At 37.3% G+C, this 20394-nt stretch overlaps 1 protein-coding gene and 1 pseudogene across 1 annotated transcript in view; both read right to left on the reverse strand.

Annotated features, from left to right (window-relative positions):
- Positions 1-20394, reverse strand: part of SEMA3E (semaphorin 3E) — a 242219-nt gene that overhangs the window by 95965 nt on the left and 125860 nt on the right. The window contains 1 exon segment of the mRNA XM_035723379.1: positions 9829-9989. Within this exon segment, the coding sequence (XP_035579272.1) occupies positions 9829-9989 (161 nt within the window).
- LOC113911800 lies at positions 18904-19435 on the reverse strand (annotated as a pseudogene).

Raw genomic sequence — 20394 nt, forward strand, 5'->3', positions numbered from 1 at the left:
GCAGGGCTAATGGTAGAGTGAAGCCCGGCTGGGAGACATGAAGTCCACACCAAAGCAGTCATCTGTTTCTCAGTGCGGTGACACAGGGAAAGAGCATAGGATTCTCAGACAGACAGACCTGGTTTTCAATTCCACCTACTACTTACTGGCTTCATGGCTCCATTTTGCTCTTCCTTCCATTTATCCAACATACTACTGCTAAAGTAATCATGCTAACTACAATTCTAGTTATGGTATGCACATATTCTGAATCTCCCACCAGCCCCTGCATTGCCTCGATTAAGTTTCAACAGCACGGCAGTCAATATTCTCCATGATCTGGTCCCAACCACATTTCCATCCTTAACCCTCACTCTGTACCCTGTTCTCACCACTCACATCCCCCCCCACTTTACCTATCTACTTCGGATATTAGTCATTATTTTAAACTGCTCTAAAATTCCTGTTCTTTACTCATTCTGTTCCCATCACCAATCTGTACAAATTGAAATTCCAAGTATCATTAAAAGTCCAATTCAAATTATATCTCCTCCAGGAACCCCCCACCTACCAGCTTTCAGATTCTTTATTAGCACTGTAGACATTTATCACAGTTTTACTTAAATTGCACTGTATATGGCAAATGGGTATGCATGTATCTTCTCTTATTATATTACAGATATTTTAGGGTACAGGCTATTTTGTTCATTTCTTCATTCTTCATATCTCCATGTAGGTTTCTAAAATGTAGTTCAATAGCCCTAAAAATACATAGGACTCTTCCATCTCACTTAGATATGTCAGTACATTACAACTCTGTGCTGATTCCATGTCTAGTTTAGACAGTAATCATGGTAGAAATATGTAGATGGCACATTACATTCTAGGGACCATTCTAGGCACTTAATAACTCAGTGAATCCTCTCAGCAAAGCTGTGAGGTAAGTACTATGGTCACCTCTCTCTCACAGACAAGACAACTGAGGAACAGGGATGTGGAGTAAGTTGCCCAAGATCACTCATCTTCTAAGTGGTAGACCAGACATGGGAGTCCATGCAGTCTGGCTATGTATTCTGGGTTCTTTGTTATTACATTCTGCTACTTTTTAAGAAACATTATACTATGTATGAATTAAGACAGTTAAAATGAAGTAAAAAGTAAAATTAACATGTTGGCTCTTTTTATTTAAAAAAAAATTAACCGTGGTCAGCTGAACCTCATTCTAGAAATAAAACACTGATCAGAAAAAATAAGGGCACACTTTCAACCAATAAAGAAACACAAACACATATACCGTATCTAACACTTCCTTAGTGGTAAATTTAAATAAATGTGATAAATGCAAATAAGGAAATAAATTTTTCTCATGGAATATAAAAAATAGTACAAAAATGTTTTCAATAATTCGTAGATGCTATATGAAGAAATTTACCTTTTGTAATGTCAAGAGGGATTTTTATTTTTGATTATTACTAGTTTTAGTTTACTAATGAATATTATCATTACTCATCATTTTGAAAGGATATACATTATTAAAATGTTTTAAAGTCACATGAAAAGTTTTTTTTAATCCTGTTTTAAAAGACTGAATTACGAAATAATTGTGTAAATACTGTGTTGGCTTTTAAATGCTAAGAAAATACCAGCATGCCACCAAAAGGAATGAGATCTTGACATTTGCAATGACATGGATGGAAATGGAGGGTATTATGCTGAGTGAAATAAGTCAATCAGAGAAAGACATGTATCATATGATCTCACTGATATGAGGAATTCTTAATCTCAGGAAACAAACTGAGGGTTGCTGGAGTGGTGCGGGGTGGGAGGGATGGGGTGGCTGGGTGATAGACATTGGGGAGGGTATGTGCTATGGTGAGCGCTGTGAACTGTGTAGGACTGTTGAATCACAGACCTGTACCTCTGAAACAAATAATACATTATACGTTAAAAAAAGAAGAAGAAGAAGAAAGAAGAAGAAAGAAGAAGAAAGAAGAAGAAGAAAGAAGAAGAAAGAAGAAGAAGAAGATAGCAGGAAGGGAAGAATGAAGCGGGGGAAATCAGAGGGGGAGATGAACCATGAGAGACTATGGACTCTGAGAAACAAATTGAGGGTTCTAGAGGGGAGGGGGGTGGGGGGATGGGTTAGCCTGGTGATGGGTATTAAAGAGGGCATGTTCTGCATGGAGCACTGGGTGTTATACGCAGACAATGAATCATGGAACACTACATCAAAAACTAATGATGTAATGTATGGTGATTAACATAACAATAAAAAGTTATTTAAAAAAAGAAATAAATTACAGTAGTATTAATATCCATGGCTTAATAACCAAGAGAAATACCTGATATTTTATTTTATTCTTTTAAAGATTTATTTATTTTAGAGAGAAAGAGAACTTGCACACATGTATGGGAGGAGGGGCAGAGACAGAGAATCTCTAGCAGACTCCCCACTGAGTGTGGAGCCCATCACAGGGCTCAGTCTAATGATCCCAAGATCATTACCTGAGCTGAAGCCAAGAGCTGGACGCTTAACCGACTTGAGTTACCCAGGAGCCCCAAGAAATAACAGATGTCTTAATATTACTTTAGAGTTGTTACAGGTATCTCAAAATATTATTAACATTCATCATTACTTTGAAATTACAGTACTGAAAAGAGCAGTTGCTAGGTCTTATTATTTAATATACTAATTAAGAAGCTACATGTTTTCATACTATGAATTATTATTCTTGTAGTGTGACAGCTTTATTTCAATATATTTATAATTTGATGAATTTTTTCCATATTTTATTTAGTAATCCTACATAATGATTTAATACATTTAAGCGTCCATAGACTTCACCAGACTGCCAAATAGAGTCATGATACACAAAAAAGTTTAAGACACCCTATACAAAACTATATTTGTTGCTGATTTTACAGAAAGAGAGGAAATGAATACAGAAAAGATAAAAGATAACCAATCCTTAAGAAAAGTCAACAGGGTAGGATACAAAGCATGGGTAGAAAGAATGGCACTTCGTGAAAGGAGAAAGAGCCCCCCCGCCACACACACACACACACACACACACACACACACACACACACACTATGACAAGGAGGGAGGTAGAAAAGTCACACAGAAGTAGTAGTCTTGGTGATAGGAGAGAGGATCCACCTGTTTGATGGTTTCTATTTCCTACTAAAGTTAAAAATTAAGATTAGTCATCTTCCCTGAGGAGATCATCAGGGCTAATCCATTCTGAAACATCCCTACAGAATGACTGTAGGCCCCATGGGAAGCATGGACACTCCCTCACCCCAAGAGATCAGCCATCCGGAGCTGGACTCATATCCTCATAAAGCTCTGTGCAGCTCCCAATATGACTCCACCCTTCCGAACCATTCAAACACTTCCGTTAAATCATCTCAAATGCCGGCTCTGTCCTTAGCAAAATCCACTGTAACTGCCACCTCTTTTTCCAGTGTTCCTTGACCTTCCTGCTTTAATTAAACCCAGCTTGTCCTCTGAAACTTTTGTTTCTCTACCAGCCATCTCTAATGGTGGTGGCTTCTTTATTCTAAACCCACATGTTAAGAAAGATGTTTTAAGTGATCCTTCTTGCCTGTTTCTAATTAATTTTCACTCTAAATTCATCTACCCCATAATTATTTAAAACAAAATAGTAAACGTAAATTCCTTGCTGCTCTGAAGCTCATGTGATCACAACCATACCACCTGCTATCCCTCCTCATAGTCATCCGCCATCATCATTTGTCACGCACTCCTCAGTAATGGAAAGATTTTTTCCACCTAGATTACTGTCTCTCTCTTCATAAGGATGAATTATCAGCTATCACCCTAGCCAAATGGTGCCCTACCCTCTGATCTTTCAATGATCTGCCCTTGAAATCAACCTCAGCCACACACTGTGATGTTGCTTCTCTAGCCCTCCACAGTCCACTATGCAAGCCACTAGCCACAACTGGCTACTGAGCCTTGAAATATGGCTAGTGGGAATTTTGTGTAGGTGGCTTACCAAGTATCACTTCCCCAGAAAATCTTTTCCTGACACCCCATTATCTAATCCCAGCAACCCCTTTATGTTTGCCGCCCTAACCAGCTTTATTTTTCTCCATAACACTTATCACTATCTGCTATTATAGTACAGTATTTTTTTAAGTCAGTATTTTCTAATCTTTTACAATGTATATGTCCTGCTTCTGAAATAAATATTGGGTTATGAAAATTACAATCAAATAAATAAAATTAAAAATAAATAAAAATGTTATTGTAGTTGCCAAGACAGTGAGGTATTGGGTGGGGATAAACAAATGAATCAACGGAAGACTGCTGAAAAATATGTGGATGAAACAGACCAGTGGAAGAAGGTTTGGAGGGTGTGTGGATCACCAGGAACTCAAACACTGCTGGAGGGAATGGAACTTTGTGTAACTACTTTCTACTTTGGGGAAGTTTTAAGCATTATCTTGTATAGGTGAACACTGACTAACCTATAACCAGCAATATCCAGAATATATGCCTTGGAGGCATTCCTTCAGGAATGTGTATGAGGAGATAGTTACTATAGTAATCACAGAAACATCAACAAAGCAAAATCCTGGGTGCTATCCAATTGTCCTTTGACAGGTAATGGGTAAACTATGCTATATTCATATGATGGAATGTATTACACACCGGTCAAAGTGACGAATAAGAGCTTATACATAGCTTCTAATATGTGCAAAGCATACTTCTTGGTCCCTTACTTACATTAACTTAGTTCTGTCCTCAGAGAAGACTAACATTTCCCCTTTTACAAGTGAGGAAACAGAAGCATAAAGGGGTAAAGGAATCTGCCAAGTGTTGCAAATGCAAAGCCAGAATTTGAACCTAGGAATCTAATTCGTGGCCCTAATTCACTACTCCATTCTACACCAAAGGGACTATAACAATAAAGAAGATGACTGACTCTAAAAAATAATATTGGATAAAACAAAACAACAACAAAAATAATCCCAGGAGACTGCAATATACTATTTCTTTTAAGATTTTATTTATTTATTTTGACAGAGAGAGACACAGCGAGAGAGGGAACACAAGCAGGGGGAGTGGCAGAGGGAGAAGCAGGCTTCCCGCCAAGCAGGGAGCCCGACGCGGGGCTCGATCCCAGGACCCTGGGATCATGACCTGAGCCGAAGGCAGACGCTTAACGACTGAGCCACCCAGGCGCCCCTGCAATATACTACTATACATCATTTTTACAAAGCTCAAAACAAGTAAGTCTAAATAATATACTATATAGCAAAACATTTATTATAATAAGTTTTAAAATAAAAACAAAAAACAGACATAAAATACAGGGTAGTGATCACTTGTCTGTAGCAGGAGGCATGAGGAGGTAAAGACAGCTGCATTTAAAGTGGGATTGCTGATATTCTCATTCTTGAGTTGGGTGGGGGGGTTCACTGGTATTGATTTTATTATTATGCTTTCTAATATGTTTCCATTATTTATATTCTTCTGTGTATCAGCTATTACATTTCAAGAGATACTAAAAGCTAAGATATAAATACAATGTGAGAAAATAGAGAAAATGGGCTTTGGCTACTCTCAAGGGAGCTGATCTTAAGGGAAAAAGGAGGGAGTTGGGATCATATGGATATATACTTAAGGGGAAATCTTTCTATGGTGGGGTCTGGATCTTGCTCATAGAATGATGAGCTAGACTTATTGGTTTGACCGCAGCAATTCTGCCTCCCAAGGGGTATCTGGTAATGTCCAGAGACTTTGAGATTGTCACGACTAGGGGGATGCATTCTGCTGACATCTATTACCGAGAAGCCAGAAGCCAGCTAAGCCAGGGACCCAGTCTACCATGCACAGGACACCTCCCTCCCCAACTTAGACCTATTCATAATGTCAATAGTACTGATGATGAGAAACCCAGAGACAGATAAAGCAAAGCAGGAGAGATTAAAAATATAGTAACAGGCACACACACACACACACACACAAATCGAGGGAACGAGGTACAGAAAAGATGGGAGGAAAGCCTGGCCCAGAGGCAAACACACTGCATCTTCAGAGCCTGGAAAGCACTGAGGCACCTTCATTCTCAAGTCCATTCCTTTAAACAGAAGGTGCATGAAGTAAACCTAGCTTTAATTCTGCTGTTACTGAAAACAAACACAAAAGTTCTATTTGAAGTTTCATTGCTAATCACACTTTGTGGAACCAGGAAGGAAAAGTACAAAACAAACACATGCAGGTGAGGAGAAGTTACCTCAGAGCCAGTGAAGCTTAAGCCTCAGGGCTCCTTGCTGGAACTAGGCCCTTCTGTGACCCAGGGAAGGACCTTAGCAATTTTGAAATTTATGTCTGAATAAGTATATTTCCTGAAGAAGTCACTAAACTGTATACACTTCAGGCCCCACAATATGAGGATTTACCCTTGACTGCAGCAAAGTTATTGAACTTATTAATTTGCGTAGCTACTTTCCTTGACATCCTTGCGAGATGGCACCCAAAAGCTTCAATGGCCACATACTATTTTATTTAGCTCCCTAAGATACAGTTCATGAAACCCTACCACTCTCCTTGTTCCTTATACAGTCTTCACAGGTCATTTCCTCAGTCTTTCCAGCATTATAGGCCTAGGGATACAATTAGGGCACAACAGTAAAGGAGAATAAGTAGGTGATTCAATTTCCCCTACTCTAAAAGGGGAATCATGTTAATGTGGGAAGCTGATACCTCTTGGTCTTAGTACCATGTCGGAAACAACAGCTGAGGAAAATCATGAGGAGATTTTGTGTACATAAAAATCACCTAGAAAGCCTGCTGTAAATGTGGATTCCAGGGACCAACTCTATAAGAGTGACATCCTGACCCAAGAATAACAATTTAAAAACCACTTCCTTACTGCAAAGATCCTTAATCTTCCAGGTATCCCATCCCTTGAAGGATCTTTCCATAGTCACATATTTAAAATTTTAATATAGGGATTGTATCAGTTTATTAAGGCTGTGGTATAACAAAATACCATGGACTGGGTGGCATAAACAACAGAAATTTGTTTTATCATAGCTCTGGAGGCTGGAAGTCCAAGATCAAGGTGTTGGCAAGATTGGTTCTTTCTGAGGCCTCTCTCCTCAGCTTGTAGATGGCTACCTTCTTGCTGTGACTCACACATCCCTGATGTTTCTTTGTGTTATCGAATTTCCTCTTTTTACAAGGATACCAGTCAGATTGGGTTAGGGCCCACCCTAATGGGCTCATTTTAACTTCATCATCTCTTTAAAGGTCTTATTTCCAAACACAGTCATACTTGAGGTACTGGGGGTTAGGGCTTAAACATATGAATTTTGGGCGACATTCAGTCCATAATAGAGATTGTTCTATGGGCCCAACACTTAGGATCCCTAGCTGAGATATTCCTTCACAGAAAATCGGAGAATGGAGATGATGTAACTGAGAGAAAAAGAAGACAGCCATATGGTGAACATCACAGTTAGTGCGGGAAAGACCATCCGTGCAGAGAGAGAGGAAAAACCACTGAATTTGGAAGGAGGTCATAGATGGTCTTAGAGACTTGTGTATATGTACGTGTGAGTGTGTATATAATATAAATACTATATATCTGTTACATATATAAAGATATATCATGTCTTTTAAGAACTATTGAGAAAATATAATTAAAAAGGATAGTAAAAAGGAAAGACTATGTGCTTCTGCTCCCTCTTACAAGTACTAAAATGATATAGTAAAGGACATAATCCAAAAAGGACAAGACAGAACTTGAGTGGAGAAGCCAAAGAAATGTCAGTAACATTTTGGAAGTTCTATGACATATGGAAAAGTGTTGAATGGCTTTGCACACTAGAAAAACTGAAATCTAAATGCTTACAAGGTGAAGGAAGCCAATAAGCAAGCTGATTCATGAAAAAGAACTTTAGAAATTCTCAGGAATTGGAAGTCTACTGTCCTTTGGAGAATAGGAATCGGATAAAGTGTCGGTGAAATCAGGAGAAATGGTCCAAAGTTTGTACAATAAAGAGGACAGAAAGTTGAGGGAAAGAGAATCAAGAAGAAAATGGAAAGAAGAAAAAACATTTAAAAAATATTTTCCAGAGCTGAAGGCCATGAGGTCTCCTGTAGAAGGCCCAATGTGGATGAAAACATATCAACTCTAAGAGAAATCTGAGAGAAAATTTAAAACACAGAGGTACTTGGGGTCAAGATTAGGGGGCTATGGTGGCAGGAAACAGGTTATGTACAAAACTTTGAAATTAGAAAGGCATCAACTTCTCAATAGCTGTACTGAAAATCTCTAAACAATGGAGCAATATCCTCAAAATTCTGAAGCAAATGATTTTCATTCCAGAATTTTATACTCATCTATCAATTATATGTGAAGTCTGAATAATACTATTTTCAAACATAAAAAAACTCAAAATTTTACTTTGGATCCTTCCTCAAGAAGCTACCAGAAGGCACATTCCACTAAAAGGTCATATAAACTCATCAAGAAAACTCTACTAGTGTGAGGTAGAGAGGATGCTCAAGGATAATGGTGAAATTAAACTCTAGGATGGTAAGAGAACCAGAAAGGTTATCTTTAATTTAAAACCAAAAATTTGGAACTGATGGAAATTGAGAAGAGGAGAGGAAGTTGGGTAGAGAGTTTGGTGTTTGGTGAAAAATGAGAGCAGGTAATATAAAAAATCTAAGCAAATAGAAAAAAAGAAGGGGATAATATTTAATCCCAGAGGGGCAAAAAAAAGAAGTGTGACCTATTTTCCTTATTACACTAATGTGAATGGTTGTTACTTAAAAATTGTGCTACAGCTAAACTGAGAAGATGAAGGGACAGATAAGTGGGGGCTTCTCATGTACTGCAGAGATATTTTAGCTATGGTACTGCAAGAAAAGAACGCTAAAATCCTCATCTTCTTTAATAGAAAGTCAACAGATAATGTCTAACATCAATGGTATCAAGAAAAAACAGTATACAAATGTTATTCAGAAAAATGGAGGTAAGAATCAGAAGAGTAACAAAAGAGTTGAAATAATTTTCTCTAGGGATTAGAAACTGGCAGAGATGAAAGGATGCTGGTTTTCATCATAAATGTTTTTAAGTGACTTTAAAAAAATGGACATTGACCATTCTGACAAACATAAAAATAAATGTGTATCATAAAGAAAATGTATTATGTAATACATACATTTATGCCAAAAAGATACTATCATCTAAGTATTTCTGCATGTTTTAAGGTTGACTTGGGTCTGAAAAAAATGTCGCTCAACTCAACTCTGCATAAGCAGAGACTCTAAGTTCTATCTTTCTCATCACAGTCAACCTTTGCTTGAAAATGTTGGGCACTTGCCTATTTTAACATACTTTAATCCACCACTATTTAAGGAGCATCCACCTGAATTAATGATATTACCAAGAGAACATTAGCTATAGCAAGGTTACTCATCCATATTGCTTTAGGCTGGGGTTTTTGTAGAAATAATGCCTAGAGGGATTGCTGGTAAAACATGTTCCAAACCCAGGTCTCAGGACAGTGGGTGTGGTGACAAGGGCTACCATGCAAAGAGGAATGTCAAACACACTAATCCAAAGTCTTCTGGAAATACAGAGATCAGTGGTATGCTAGAAAAGTTCATTCTTGAGACTTTATAACCTTTTTATAAGGATTTCATTTTTTCATGAATGTTTTATTTCTTCCAATAAAATAATCACTCCGAAAATTAAAATGGCCAACAATCAAGAACTAATTCAAGTAACACCATGCCAGAAGTTATCTCCCTCACCCCCTTTTCTTTCCCTCCTGACACACAATTTGATGTTTCCATACCTCTCGATAGCCACTGCCGATTTGTTCCAAGCTGAGAGAATACACAAGATCCTTGCCTCCCACAAAGAGTCTCTCCTGATATTCATCCAGCAGCATTGCATGGAGATCAAGAAACCCAAAAGGGCTATGAAAGACTGATGTTCGATTTAGGTCCAAGAGTTCTGAAATGCAGAAGAAAATGTTCACTAAACAAAAGACAAAATACAAATACCTTTATAACACTTTTTTCATGGCTCAATTAACTACAGGATTCCAATAGGTATGACAACATTCATTTTATCACAAATACAAAGCCTTTAGAATTTATTACTCAAAAGATTAAAAATATGCAGTGCATTAACAATAGTGTATTGCATATTTGAAAGATGCTAAGAGAGTAGATCTTGAAAGTTCTCATCACAAGAACAAAAAGTCTATGTGATAAAATGGATGTTAACTCAATTTACTGTAGTAGTCTATTTCAAGATATGTACGTATATCATGTACATTTTTAAATTTATTCAGTGCTCCATATTGATATGTCTGTTTCTTGGTAAAACTAGAAAAACTAAAAAATTGTTTAACAAGTAAAAAAGTGTAACTGGGAATAAGTTTTAATGTGCACAAACTAAAATCTTTATAAGTTCGTGAATCTAAAATCTTCAATATGTAAGGTAAATAACCTATTTTTTTTTAAAGATTTTATTTATTTGTCAGAGAGTGAGAGAGAGCGAGCGAGCACAAGCAGGGGGAGCGGCAGGCAGAGGAAGAGGCAGGGTTCCCGCTGAGCAAGGAGCCTGATGCGGGACTCCAACCCAGGACCCTGGGATCATGACCTGAGCCAAGAGCAGACACTCAACTAACTGAGCCACCCAGGCATCCCAATATCCTATGTTTTTAAATACAGAAAGAATTAACCTTCATGATCTTTATGTAAAGTGCTATGTGGAAAAGCCATTTTACTGTGAATTTTATATTTACTTCTCTGTGTTCAACAAATACTCCAAATCTAGAAAAAATATTCCAAAAGTGTGTCCATTTAATTCCACATGAACACAAACTCACACACACAAAAAAAGTCTCCACTTAATATTGGTTTTGAAAGTCACATCCAAAATCAAAGCGTCCATGTCTGGAAATTCTCAGGTTGTTAATACAAAGAGGTAAAGCATGATAACATTCAGTTCAGCAGGGACAACTGATAAAGCTGGTGGGGATCTCTAAGAGATCTCAGTTGGTTTTTGGTTCGTGTTTATGTATTCATGCCCACAGCAGAAATCACAAATGATTTGTTTCAACCAACATACATTTAAGCTTAGAAAGTCACAATGTGACACACCTCTCATGTGTGTGTATTTGTTTGTTTGTTTGTTGAAGGTATTGAACTGCATACGGCAGTTCAGGACTTAAGCTTGGTAAGTGATATATGAGAGCCTTCGATGATGGTAATACTGCCCCTAAGACTAGACCCTGCAAGCTGAAAAAGTCCCGAAGAGGCCCCTTTGGGAAATACTGACAAGTTCGAAGAGAGCTTCATCTTCCAAAGGTCAAAGCCCAATGCATCTGACAGAGAACAGGGAACACTGGTGACCAGACACTAAATCCAGAGAGCAGGACGAAATGTGACCAATCTGTAGAGCATCGAGCTCACTCTGCTTCTGAGAACAGAGAGATGAAGGACGTTTTCTGGCTCTGTTAAAAATGTATCTGGGGCGCCTGGGTGGCTCAGTCCGTTAAGCATCTGCCTTCAGCTCAGATCATGATTTCAGGGTCCTGGGATGGAGCCCTGTGTCCATTGAACCCTGTCGTCAGGCTCCCTGCTCGGCGGGGAGTCAGCTTCTCCCTCTGCCCCTCCCCCTGCTCACGGTTGCTCTCTCTCTCAAATAAATGAAATCTTTAAAAAAATGTATTCATGGTCTGTATCTCTACTTTGAAACTGTAGATGTCCAAAATTCTGTGGAGTAGGGCTAAGTTTAAACCTTTAGTTTAATACACCTGAAATTAATGTAACACTGGGTGTCAACTATACTCAAATAAAAAAATTAAAAACCCTTTAGTTTAAAATAAGAAATATTGCCAAAATCAAAGTATCTCTTATAAAGGTAAAACTAACAATACTGAGTCATTAGACTCTTCCCCTAAATAAAGAAGGTGAAAACAAGTTTTGAGGGAGGGATGCAAAGAATATTAACGTGCTTTATCTGGGGAGGAGGAAAGAGGACTGATCAGGGGTTCTGAATCCTGGAAGACAAATTTTTCCCATTTAGCATTTTTGTCAAGGTAAAATCATATCACTTTTCCTTCCTTACTAGGCATCCACAAAAGCAAGAGATGCATATTTTAGGGATTTGATACCATAACAAAAATATGGATCAACACTGTCTATTGCCATTACACCTTGTCTTTACATATGATCACTTATGGTTTTATATCAGGGCTGTTAAATGGACTCTTTTCCAGAAAATGTTCCCCAGTTATTCCAATATCTCCAAGTTCAGTGAAATCATTATCTGAAAGGATGCAACTAAAAAACACATTATCTGAAAGGATGCAACTGAAAAACAGATTATCTGGAATTAAACAGGTCTCTAACCCAAACACAGTAAGGCGCAGAGTTTGGGTGATTAAGTTTGCTGGAAAAAACAAAGTGATGACAGGAATAAAATATGAGAGTATACCCTGAAGTGTTGCCACAGTGGAATGGTCTGTGCCCATATTAAAAAGTCTGAATTCGAATGAGGCACTCCAGGAATCTGTTCCATCTAGAGATCACCTTACTTATTTCCCAATGAGGTCATTAGGACCCCATTACCCCTGTATACATTATAGAGAGATAGACATTAACAGTTACTTGTTTTTATGACTTGTCAATTTCTGTTACGCTTACTATAATTCTAATAGTCTATAGGTGGCAGTTCCTATTTCTTTGTAATAATAGAGACTGATTACTGATGCATCAAGCTTATTTTATTCTGGTGCATCGCCTTTTATTCTGACCCATGTGCCTATTTTGGTAGCCAGGTCTATCCCATGAGATCACAAAAATACACTCATGCACCTACGGAGAAAGAGTTTGGAAAATGCAAAGAGAAAAAACTGAAATGTGCGTCCAACAAATGCAAATTTCTTAAAATGTTCATTTCTTATGGCATTTACATTTATCCTTTTTCCCTCCCCACAACAGTGAACAACCACAGAGTAACCGTTTAAATTGCCACTGTCCTGGGGCACCTGGGTAACTCAGTCAGTTAAGCGCCCCACTAGGGTTTATTGAGATCAAGCCCCGCCTATGGCTCCACACTCAGTGTGGAGTCTGCTCGTCCCTCTCCCTCCCCCTCTAACCCTTCCACTGCACTCTCTCTCTCTCCCCGTCTGTCTCTAAATTAAATAAATAAATAAAACCTTTTAAAAAAATAAAATAAATTACCACTGTCCTTTATTTTACTGATAAACTCAGGTGCCCAGAAATTAAAATAACCACCCTACAGACATACATAATTACAATGAAAAATCACTCAAATTACCAAAAAAACATGAGAATTAAAGTACAACAGGTGTGTATGTCATAACAAAGAGTCCTGCAGACTGAGAATCTGAAGAGCCACACGCAAGTCTTGGCTTTGCCATTAATTACCTGCATCACCTTGAACAACCATCTAGCCTCTTGGTTACACCAACTAACATTTCTGTTGATGGTTTCCTTACATGTTAATCACCATTGCACACTCAAAATTCTTGTCATTGACTAAACTGCATTTCTAAAGTGGACGTCATAAAAACATTGTAAAAAAACATAGATATTTTAGAGTCTTTCAAAGCACAGCATAAAGCCTGTGTTTTGAAAGTTTAACCAATGGAAGGACTATAATGAACAAGTGTAAATATCACATGTGCCGTATTCAAGCTTGCCTAAAGAGAAGCAGTTAAATTATTTATGACTTTTCATGTATTTAAATGATTATAGGGTGTAAGAATACTTTTTTAAGTTATAAGGAACTTTGGATCTCATTTATGTTGCCTATTTTATTTATGCTGCCAAGATATGTTTGGATACATTAAGTTGAATATCACAGACATGCCTTAGGAAGTAAGTCAATAAATTTCATTTCATTTATGAAGACACTTCCTAGAATAATTCCTAAAGTCACCTTACCTTTACAAACTTATAAGACCCAATGAATAGACTAGTTTTCTTTAAACATTTTCACAAAATGAGAGAAGATTATTCAGTTGCTTTTGCAAACTTTCCACTTTGACCATCACCATACAGCACAATAGTGCCACAAACAGATTCCTAAGAAGTCTGGGCTTGTAGCTAGATATAGTATTTCAGAATCATGATACTGACCAAAACGTATCAATGTGATGGTTTATATTCTTCTTGTCAATTTCCGCAGGCATAAATCCGGATTGTGATCCTTAATTTTCTCAAAGACCAAAACTGTCCTTCTTAACTGTCTGTGATTCTCCAACATCCTTGACTTTAAGTCAGGAAAGGTTAAAAATATCCATTATGAGTAAATTCTATAATAGAAACATTTTTTAAAGGCTATACCTAGTAATACTTCAATACTAACTCCAATTTCCTACTCTTATTTAACTTTCCTCTTCCCAAAAAGGATCTGAGATGACTTATACAAATACATTCAATTGAACAAATATAATGCTAGCTAGGGTTTATCAAGATGATAAAGGGAAAAATAAGGAAAATAAGATAAGACTGGAATTAATTTTATTAGCTGAAAGTCACTCTTTAATATCCCTATGTATTGTTGAAGTGAATACTAAAATTGACCCCAGACTTCCTAAAATTCAAAGTAAAAGTCACTATAACACGATAGAAAAACTGTGTCAGTTGCTTAGGAGCATTGCTTGGTGTGATGGCTAACTTTATATATCAATTTGACTAGATCAGGATTGCTTAAATATTTGGCTAAACATTATTTCTGGGTATATCTGTTAAGGTGTTTCTAGATGAGATTAGCATTTAATTGATGCGCCAACTAAAGCATCATGGGAGGGTCTGAGTAGAGCAAAAAGTGGAGGAAGGAAAAACTCACTCCTTTCTTCCCCCCCGCCCCCCTCCCGCCTCTCCGATTGAGCTGGTTTCAACTGCCCTCAGACTGAGACTTACATCATCATCTCCACTGGTTCTTACGCCTTCAGACTCAAGACTGAACTAAACCACCTGCTTTCCTGTCTCTCTGTCTTGCAGACAGAAGACTGCAGGACTTCTCAGCTTCTGTAATTTCAAAGCTAATACCTCATTTTATACATATCTCTTACTGGTTCTGTTTCTTTGGAGAACCCTGACCAATACACCTGTTATTAAGGACTAAGAGAAACTTCTCCCGAGGTCCTCTTAATGGCTGAACAATACTATGATGGACACCCAACCTCACTAAAAAAAAATAAGTTATCAAGAGCCACACCTCTGCTTATAATTACATGCCTCAGTGCAAGCCACCTGAATTCATATCAGAGTGCAATCTACTCAAAGTGACTTTATGGCTATGGGTGGCCATGTTAGTACAGACCTTAATGATTTCAGTGAATAGAGATTAAATCAGGGTAATATAGGTCTAAGGATGGAGAAACAGAGCCTCATATTAACTGGAAAACCAACAGGAGCACAAGGTAATTTCTTTATTGAGAAAGGGTGTATCTTTGCTTCTTGATTTTCTTAATGACACTGCTTCACTGTACTGTTCCTAAAGGACTTATTCATTGGTTTGCTCATGCTAAATAGGTGTACATTAGTTCCCAATTATCTGACCATCCAGCCCCCACCCCACCACAATACAATAATTTTTGCATCTTTGAATTCAAATTCCCAAGGAAAAGAATGTAATTGACTTAGCCAGTGTTCACAATTCATAAGCCGCTGGCTTTCTGAAGACTGGCTGCTTTGGGATCAATTAACCATCCATGGTTAAATGAAGAAGCCATGCGGTAAACAGTGTCGTTCCTATAATTATGGGGGGTCAGAGCTGTCACCTTTAAGTACATGTATCAATCCCATAGACAAACCTATCTGTCTATATTTATGAATAAATGTACAGTAACATAAATTCATTACAATTTGTATTTCTAGTAGACTGAATCAGTTGACCTGTGGTTTACAGACATTCAGTATAATCTCACCAAGTTTTGAAGAACACCTTCAAATATGAAAATCTGGGTTTTGATTTTCTGATCTTGAGCCATCCTTCCTAATAATAAGTGAATTATTAAAATTCCTCACTCAAGTGGAGAATAAACCTAAATGTCTGCACAGAGAATATTACTTTCAATTTTGTTCTCTTTTGGGAAACACTCATCTATCTCATCTATATGAGATTTCTAGGAATTAAAATAGGTTTTATTTGTAAAAAGAGCACTATAAAAATAAAAGCAATTAATAAGACAAGAGCAGTAAAGTTTGATAAACTATGGAATTCCAAAATTTAAAGAAAGAAACTGAAACAATTATTAGGGAAAAGCTGGGGGAAAGTATTTAATTAAAGCATAGATATAAAAACAAATTATTGATAATTCAGTATGCTGAAAAAGAAAGAACTATCACCTCTGTTCTGAAAAGAGACATGTCATAATAGATGACAGGCAAAAACAAATTCACATAAAAAGAATTCAACTTCATTAAATATATAAAGAAATGTGAAATCATTTTAAAGGGTATTTTAAAAAAATTACAATAACCAGTAAAAATGAGGTTCAGTGTATTGCTATTAGGACTCTTTTAGAGGCCACTGTAACACTTCTGTATTACCAAAATTTTTCCTAGTGAACACGTATTACTTTATTTAAAACAAAATTACATCCTGAACAAATGGGAGAAGGTGGAGAAATGACTCTTCCTTTTATGCAACCAAATTTCCTCATATTTCCCAATACGGTTCCTCTCAGCCCTGACTCTCGAGGGGAGTAATAACCGTTAATATTTATTGAGTAGTTATATGTCACATACTAAGGGCTTGGCATTTATTATCTCATGTGGCACTTCCATGAAGTAGGTAGGACCTACAACTATCCCCATCTTCTAGATGTAGACAGAGATTTTACGAGATTTGGTGCACAGCTAGGGTTATTTGGTCATTGTTAGTGCCAAAATTTACACAAGAGAAGTTGAATGAAGAGCTTTGCCATGAAGAATGCATGTGAGATGGGGTGTCTATCACCACTATGAACTCACACAGCTTAGTCATCCCCCGTTCTGGTCTCCAGAGTCAGGGAGCAAAAAGACTAACTTATTAAAAGCCTGTTCCTTACTAACAAGGACTCCATAACCTATTATAGGTAAAACTCCTCACAGAACCAACTAAGAAAAATCTAGTCTATCAAGGGATTACAATGTGTCTGAAGTTGAAAGTATTTTTGCAGAGCCTGATATAAATAAGATAAAATGGAAGGTTTTCCCAACATTGAATAGTTGGTATTAAGTAAAAATAACTCAATAGCGGCAACATCAACAGGAAAATTCAGGTTAATATCAATTTTAATTTTAATTTCCTTTCATTTGTATTTTATCAACTATCTCAAACGACTACAGAAGTTTTCATGTTGTTGACTTGTCAACTGGTGACATTTTCCACATTGTACATCTCTTTTGAGAAAATGAAAATGTTTTTACTTAATTTACTACAGAGTTCCAAGATGTATTGGAAATTTAAAGGTATAGACTAAATGCAAAAGAAACTCAAGCAAGAAGCTTCCCTCCCACGAGACTTTTTCGTCTTAAGTTTTCAAGCCAGCACTTTAAGTCATATTAGTGATTTTAGCTCCAAATTACAGCCCATGGACTGGGCATATTTACCAAGCAATGGCTAACTTCTTTATCCGTCTGCACTGCTTCAAACTGCCTAGATGAAAGAATCAGAAAACACACAGGAAGAGGGAGACAAAAGAAACTCTAATCTCAGGTAATCTCCAGAAAACACAGCGCAAATAATGGACAGCGCTGACTCGGGTAAAAGGAGAGAGCTCATCTTGAGTTCTTCCTACTCCAAAAATAACATGAATTACTTGGGGGAGGGGCTGGACAAAAACAAGACTAAACTGAGATGCACCAACTCAGAGTTCATCCGGAAATTTTCTCAAGAGGGAACTAATTATTATTGCTAAGCTGCATGCTAATTATCAGCTGTCAATGAAGATATACACAAAGGATTTAGTCATTTCCTCTCATGGCCTTCCTTTTTTAACCTGCAAGGGAAAGAGTTTTAAAACTCATTGGCACCAATATGTTAGAGAGACAGTTCTCTTCACTTTGTCAAAATATATTTAAATTCCACACGCCCATGTGTACGAAGCAGGGAGGAGGGGATACACATTTTTCAGTTCTTAAACAAAAACAGGTTTCCAAGGGAGGAGTGTTTTCTTCTCGAATACACACTTCGTCCACTGTCACCTGCAAAGTAACGACTTCCTGAGACCCAGGAACTTAAACTTTTCACTAACTCCTGAATCAATCCAGGTCTTCAAGTTAATTCAGCAACAAGATACTGAACTGCATACAGAGTAAGCACTGTTAATGAAAATGAAATAGAGAAATGAAGTAACTATTAGGAATTTTCTTCGACTTAATGGTCCAAAAAGGAAAAGGTTTCTTACAAAATGCTTGGATGATTTTGACACATCCGATCAATGATGACTAATGGTAATAATATTGAAACGGAGTGTTAAAAAAATATGCAATTAACTTTTTTTTTTTTTTTTTTTTTTAAGCGCAAACGGGATAGCTCAGTGGTTTGCTATTGCTCTTTCCAGCAATGGAGTGGCTGGCCTTCATGCATTCTCTGAATTTTTCGATTCTATCTTAACAAGGCAGAGGTCCACAACAGGCACTATAGTGCCCCAGGTTTTAACTATTAACCACTTCCAAGGAAAGCAAAAAGAGTTCAAATGTACATATGAATAGCCTAAGCCTTAAATAGCCTTTTATTTCTTTGGTCAAGGAAAACAAGATAGTGTCAGAATTTTATGATTCTTTGTCTTCCTATCTTATATAAATTATTATTTAGCATTATACATGTTATTCTACCTTTTTTTTTTGTCTTTTAAACTTTTATTTAAGGGCAATGATCTATGATGTAGATTTTAGATCTTATTAAAAGCAGCCATGTCCACGGACTGCACATAGTCCTCAAAAGCAGTGATCCGCTCCTCCAGCATATCTGTTCCAACTTTATCTTCCACTACACACTGTATTTGAAGTTTTTTAATTCCATATCGCACTGGAACTAGTTTAGAAAAGCCCCAGACCAAGCTGTCTGCCTGAATGCTTCGGACGCACTCCTCTAGTTTTGCCATATCTGTCTCATGGTCCCAAGGTTTCACATCTAGTAACATGGAAGACTTGGCAACAAGTGCAGGTTTTTTGGCTTTCTTTGACTCATACTGTGCAAGGCGTTCCTCTCTTAGCCTCTTCGCTTCTTCACTTTCCTCCTCCTCCTCAGATCCAAAGAGATCAATGTCATCACCATCTTTAACTATCTGTAGCTCCACTTCCTGTGCTGTCTTCCACATTAGCAGGGCCATACTTGCCCAAAGCTTTCTTCACTCCTGGAAGGCTGGCCTTCTCCTTTTCGTAAGACTTGATGTGATTATACCAATGGAGGGCATATCCATGTTATTCTAGATTATTGGTGTCTGAACTCTACGAAAGCAAGGTCACAAAAGGACAAGACTACAAAGATTCATTGTCTATCCATGCACTACACACGTATTTGTGTGCATGTAAATTATTGAACAAAATCATAGAATATAAAGTGCTATTACCTAAAAGTGAATAACAACAATTTATTTTTGACTGCCTCCTAAATGTTTAATTAGGATTCCATTTCCTGGAGGCTAAAGCAGCAAGTTCTGTGTGAATGAGCTTCCTAAACTGAGCCTGTGTGACCGGGGGACTCTGAATTGGGACCATGGTATGTCATTTACTCAACATTCCTTTAAGGATGTTGTCAACTAGGGCAGGCTATTCTAAATGTAATGGGAGGGCTGTCAACGATTTGAAGAGCAATTATATGACCAGATTTATATCAAAAATATCAACTGGTTTTCATGTGCCAGAAGGGGGCAAAAGGTGGATAAAAGGAGGGTTGAAGACTCTTTTTTTTTTTTTAATCAGCAGGTGAGGAAGATGGTAGTAGCAAAACAAAGTACCTTGTAAACGCAGAGACCTGAACGACTAAATGGAAAAAAGCGATCAAATTTTACACAGTAAGGTAAAAGTATGTTTTGATGTTTTTTAAATTTAAATTATTTAAGACTGAGATAACACAGTCACTCAATTTGGTAAAAAATTCGGACTCTGAAAAACAAACTGAGGGTTCTAGAGGGGAGGGGGGTAGGGGGATGGGTTAGCCTGGTGATGGGTATTGAGGAGGGCACGTTCTGCATGGAGCACTGGGTGTTATGAACAAACAATGAATCATGGAACACTGCACCAAAAACTAATGATGTAATGTATGGTGATTAACATAACAATAAAAAATTAAAAAAAAATCAAAATATATATGAAGACATCCACTGTATTAGGCACTCACTGGGGGATTTCAGAGAGATATTAAGGATCAATGTAATTCT

This window comes from Zalophus californianus, chromosome 12, assembly GCF_009762305.2.
Source record: "Zalophus californianus isolate mZalCal1 chromosome 12, mZalCal1.pri.v2, whole genome shotgun sequence".
Classification (NCBI taxonomy): Eukaryota; Metazoa; Chordata; class Mammalia; order Carnivora; family Otariidae; genus Zalophus; species Zalophus californianus.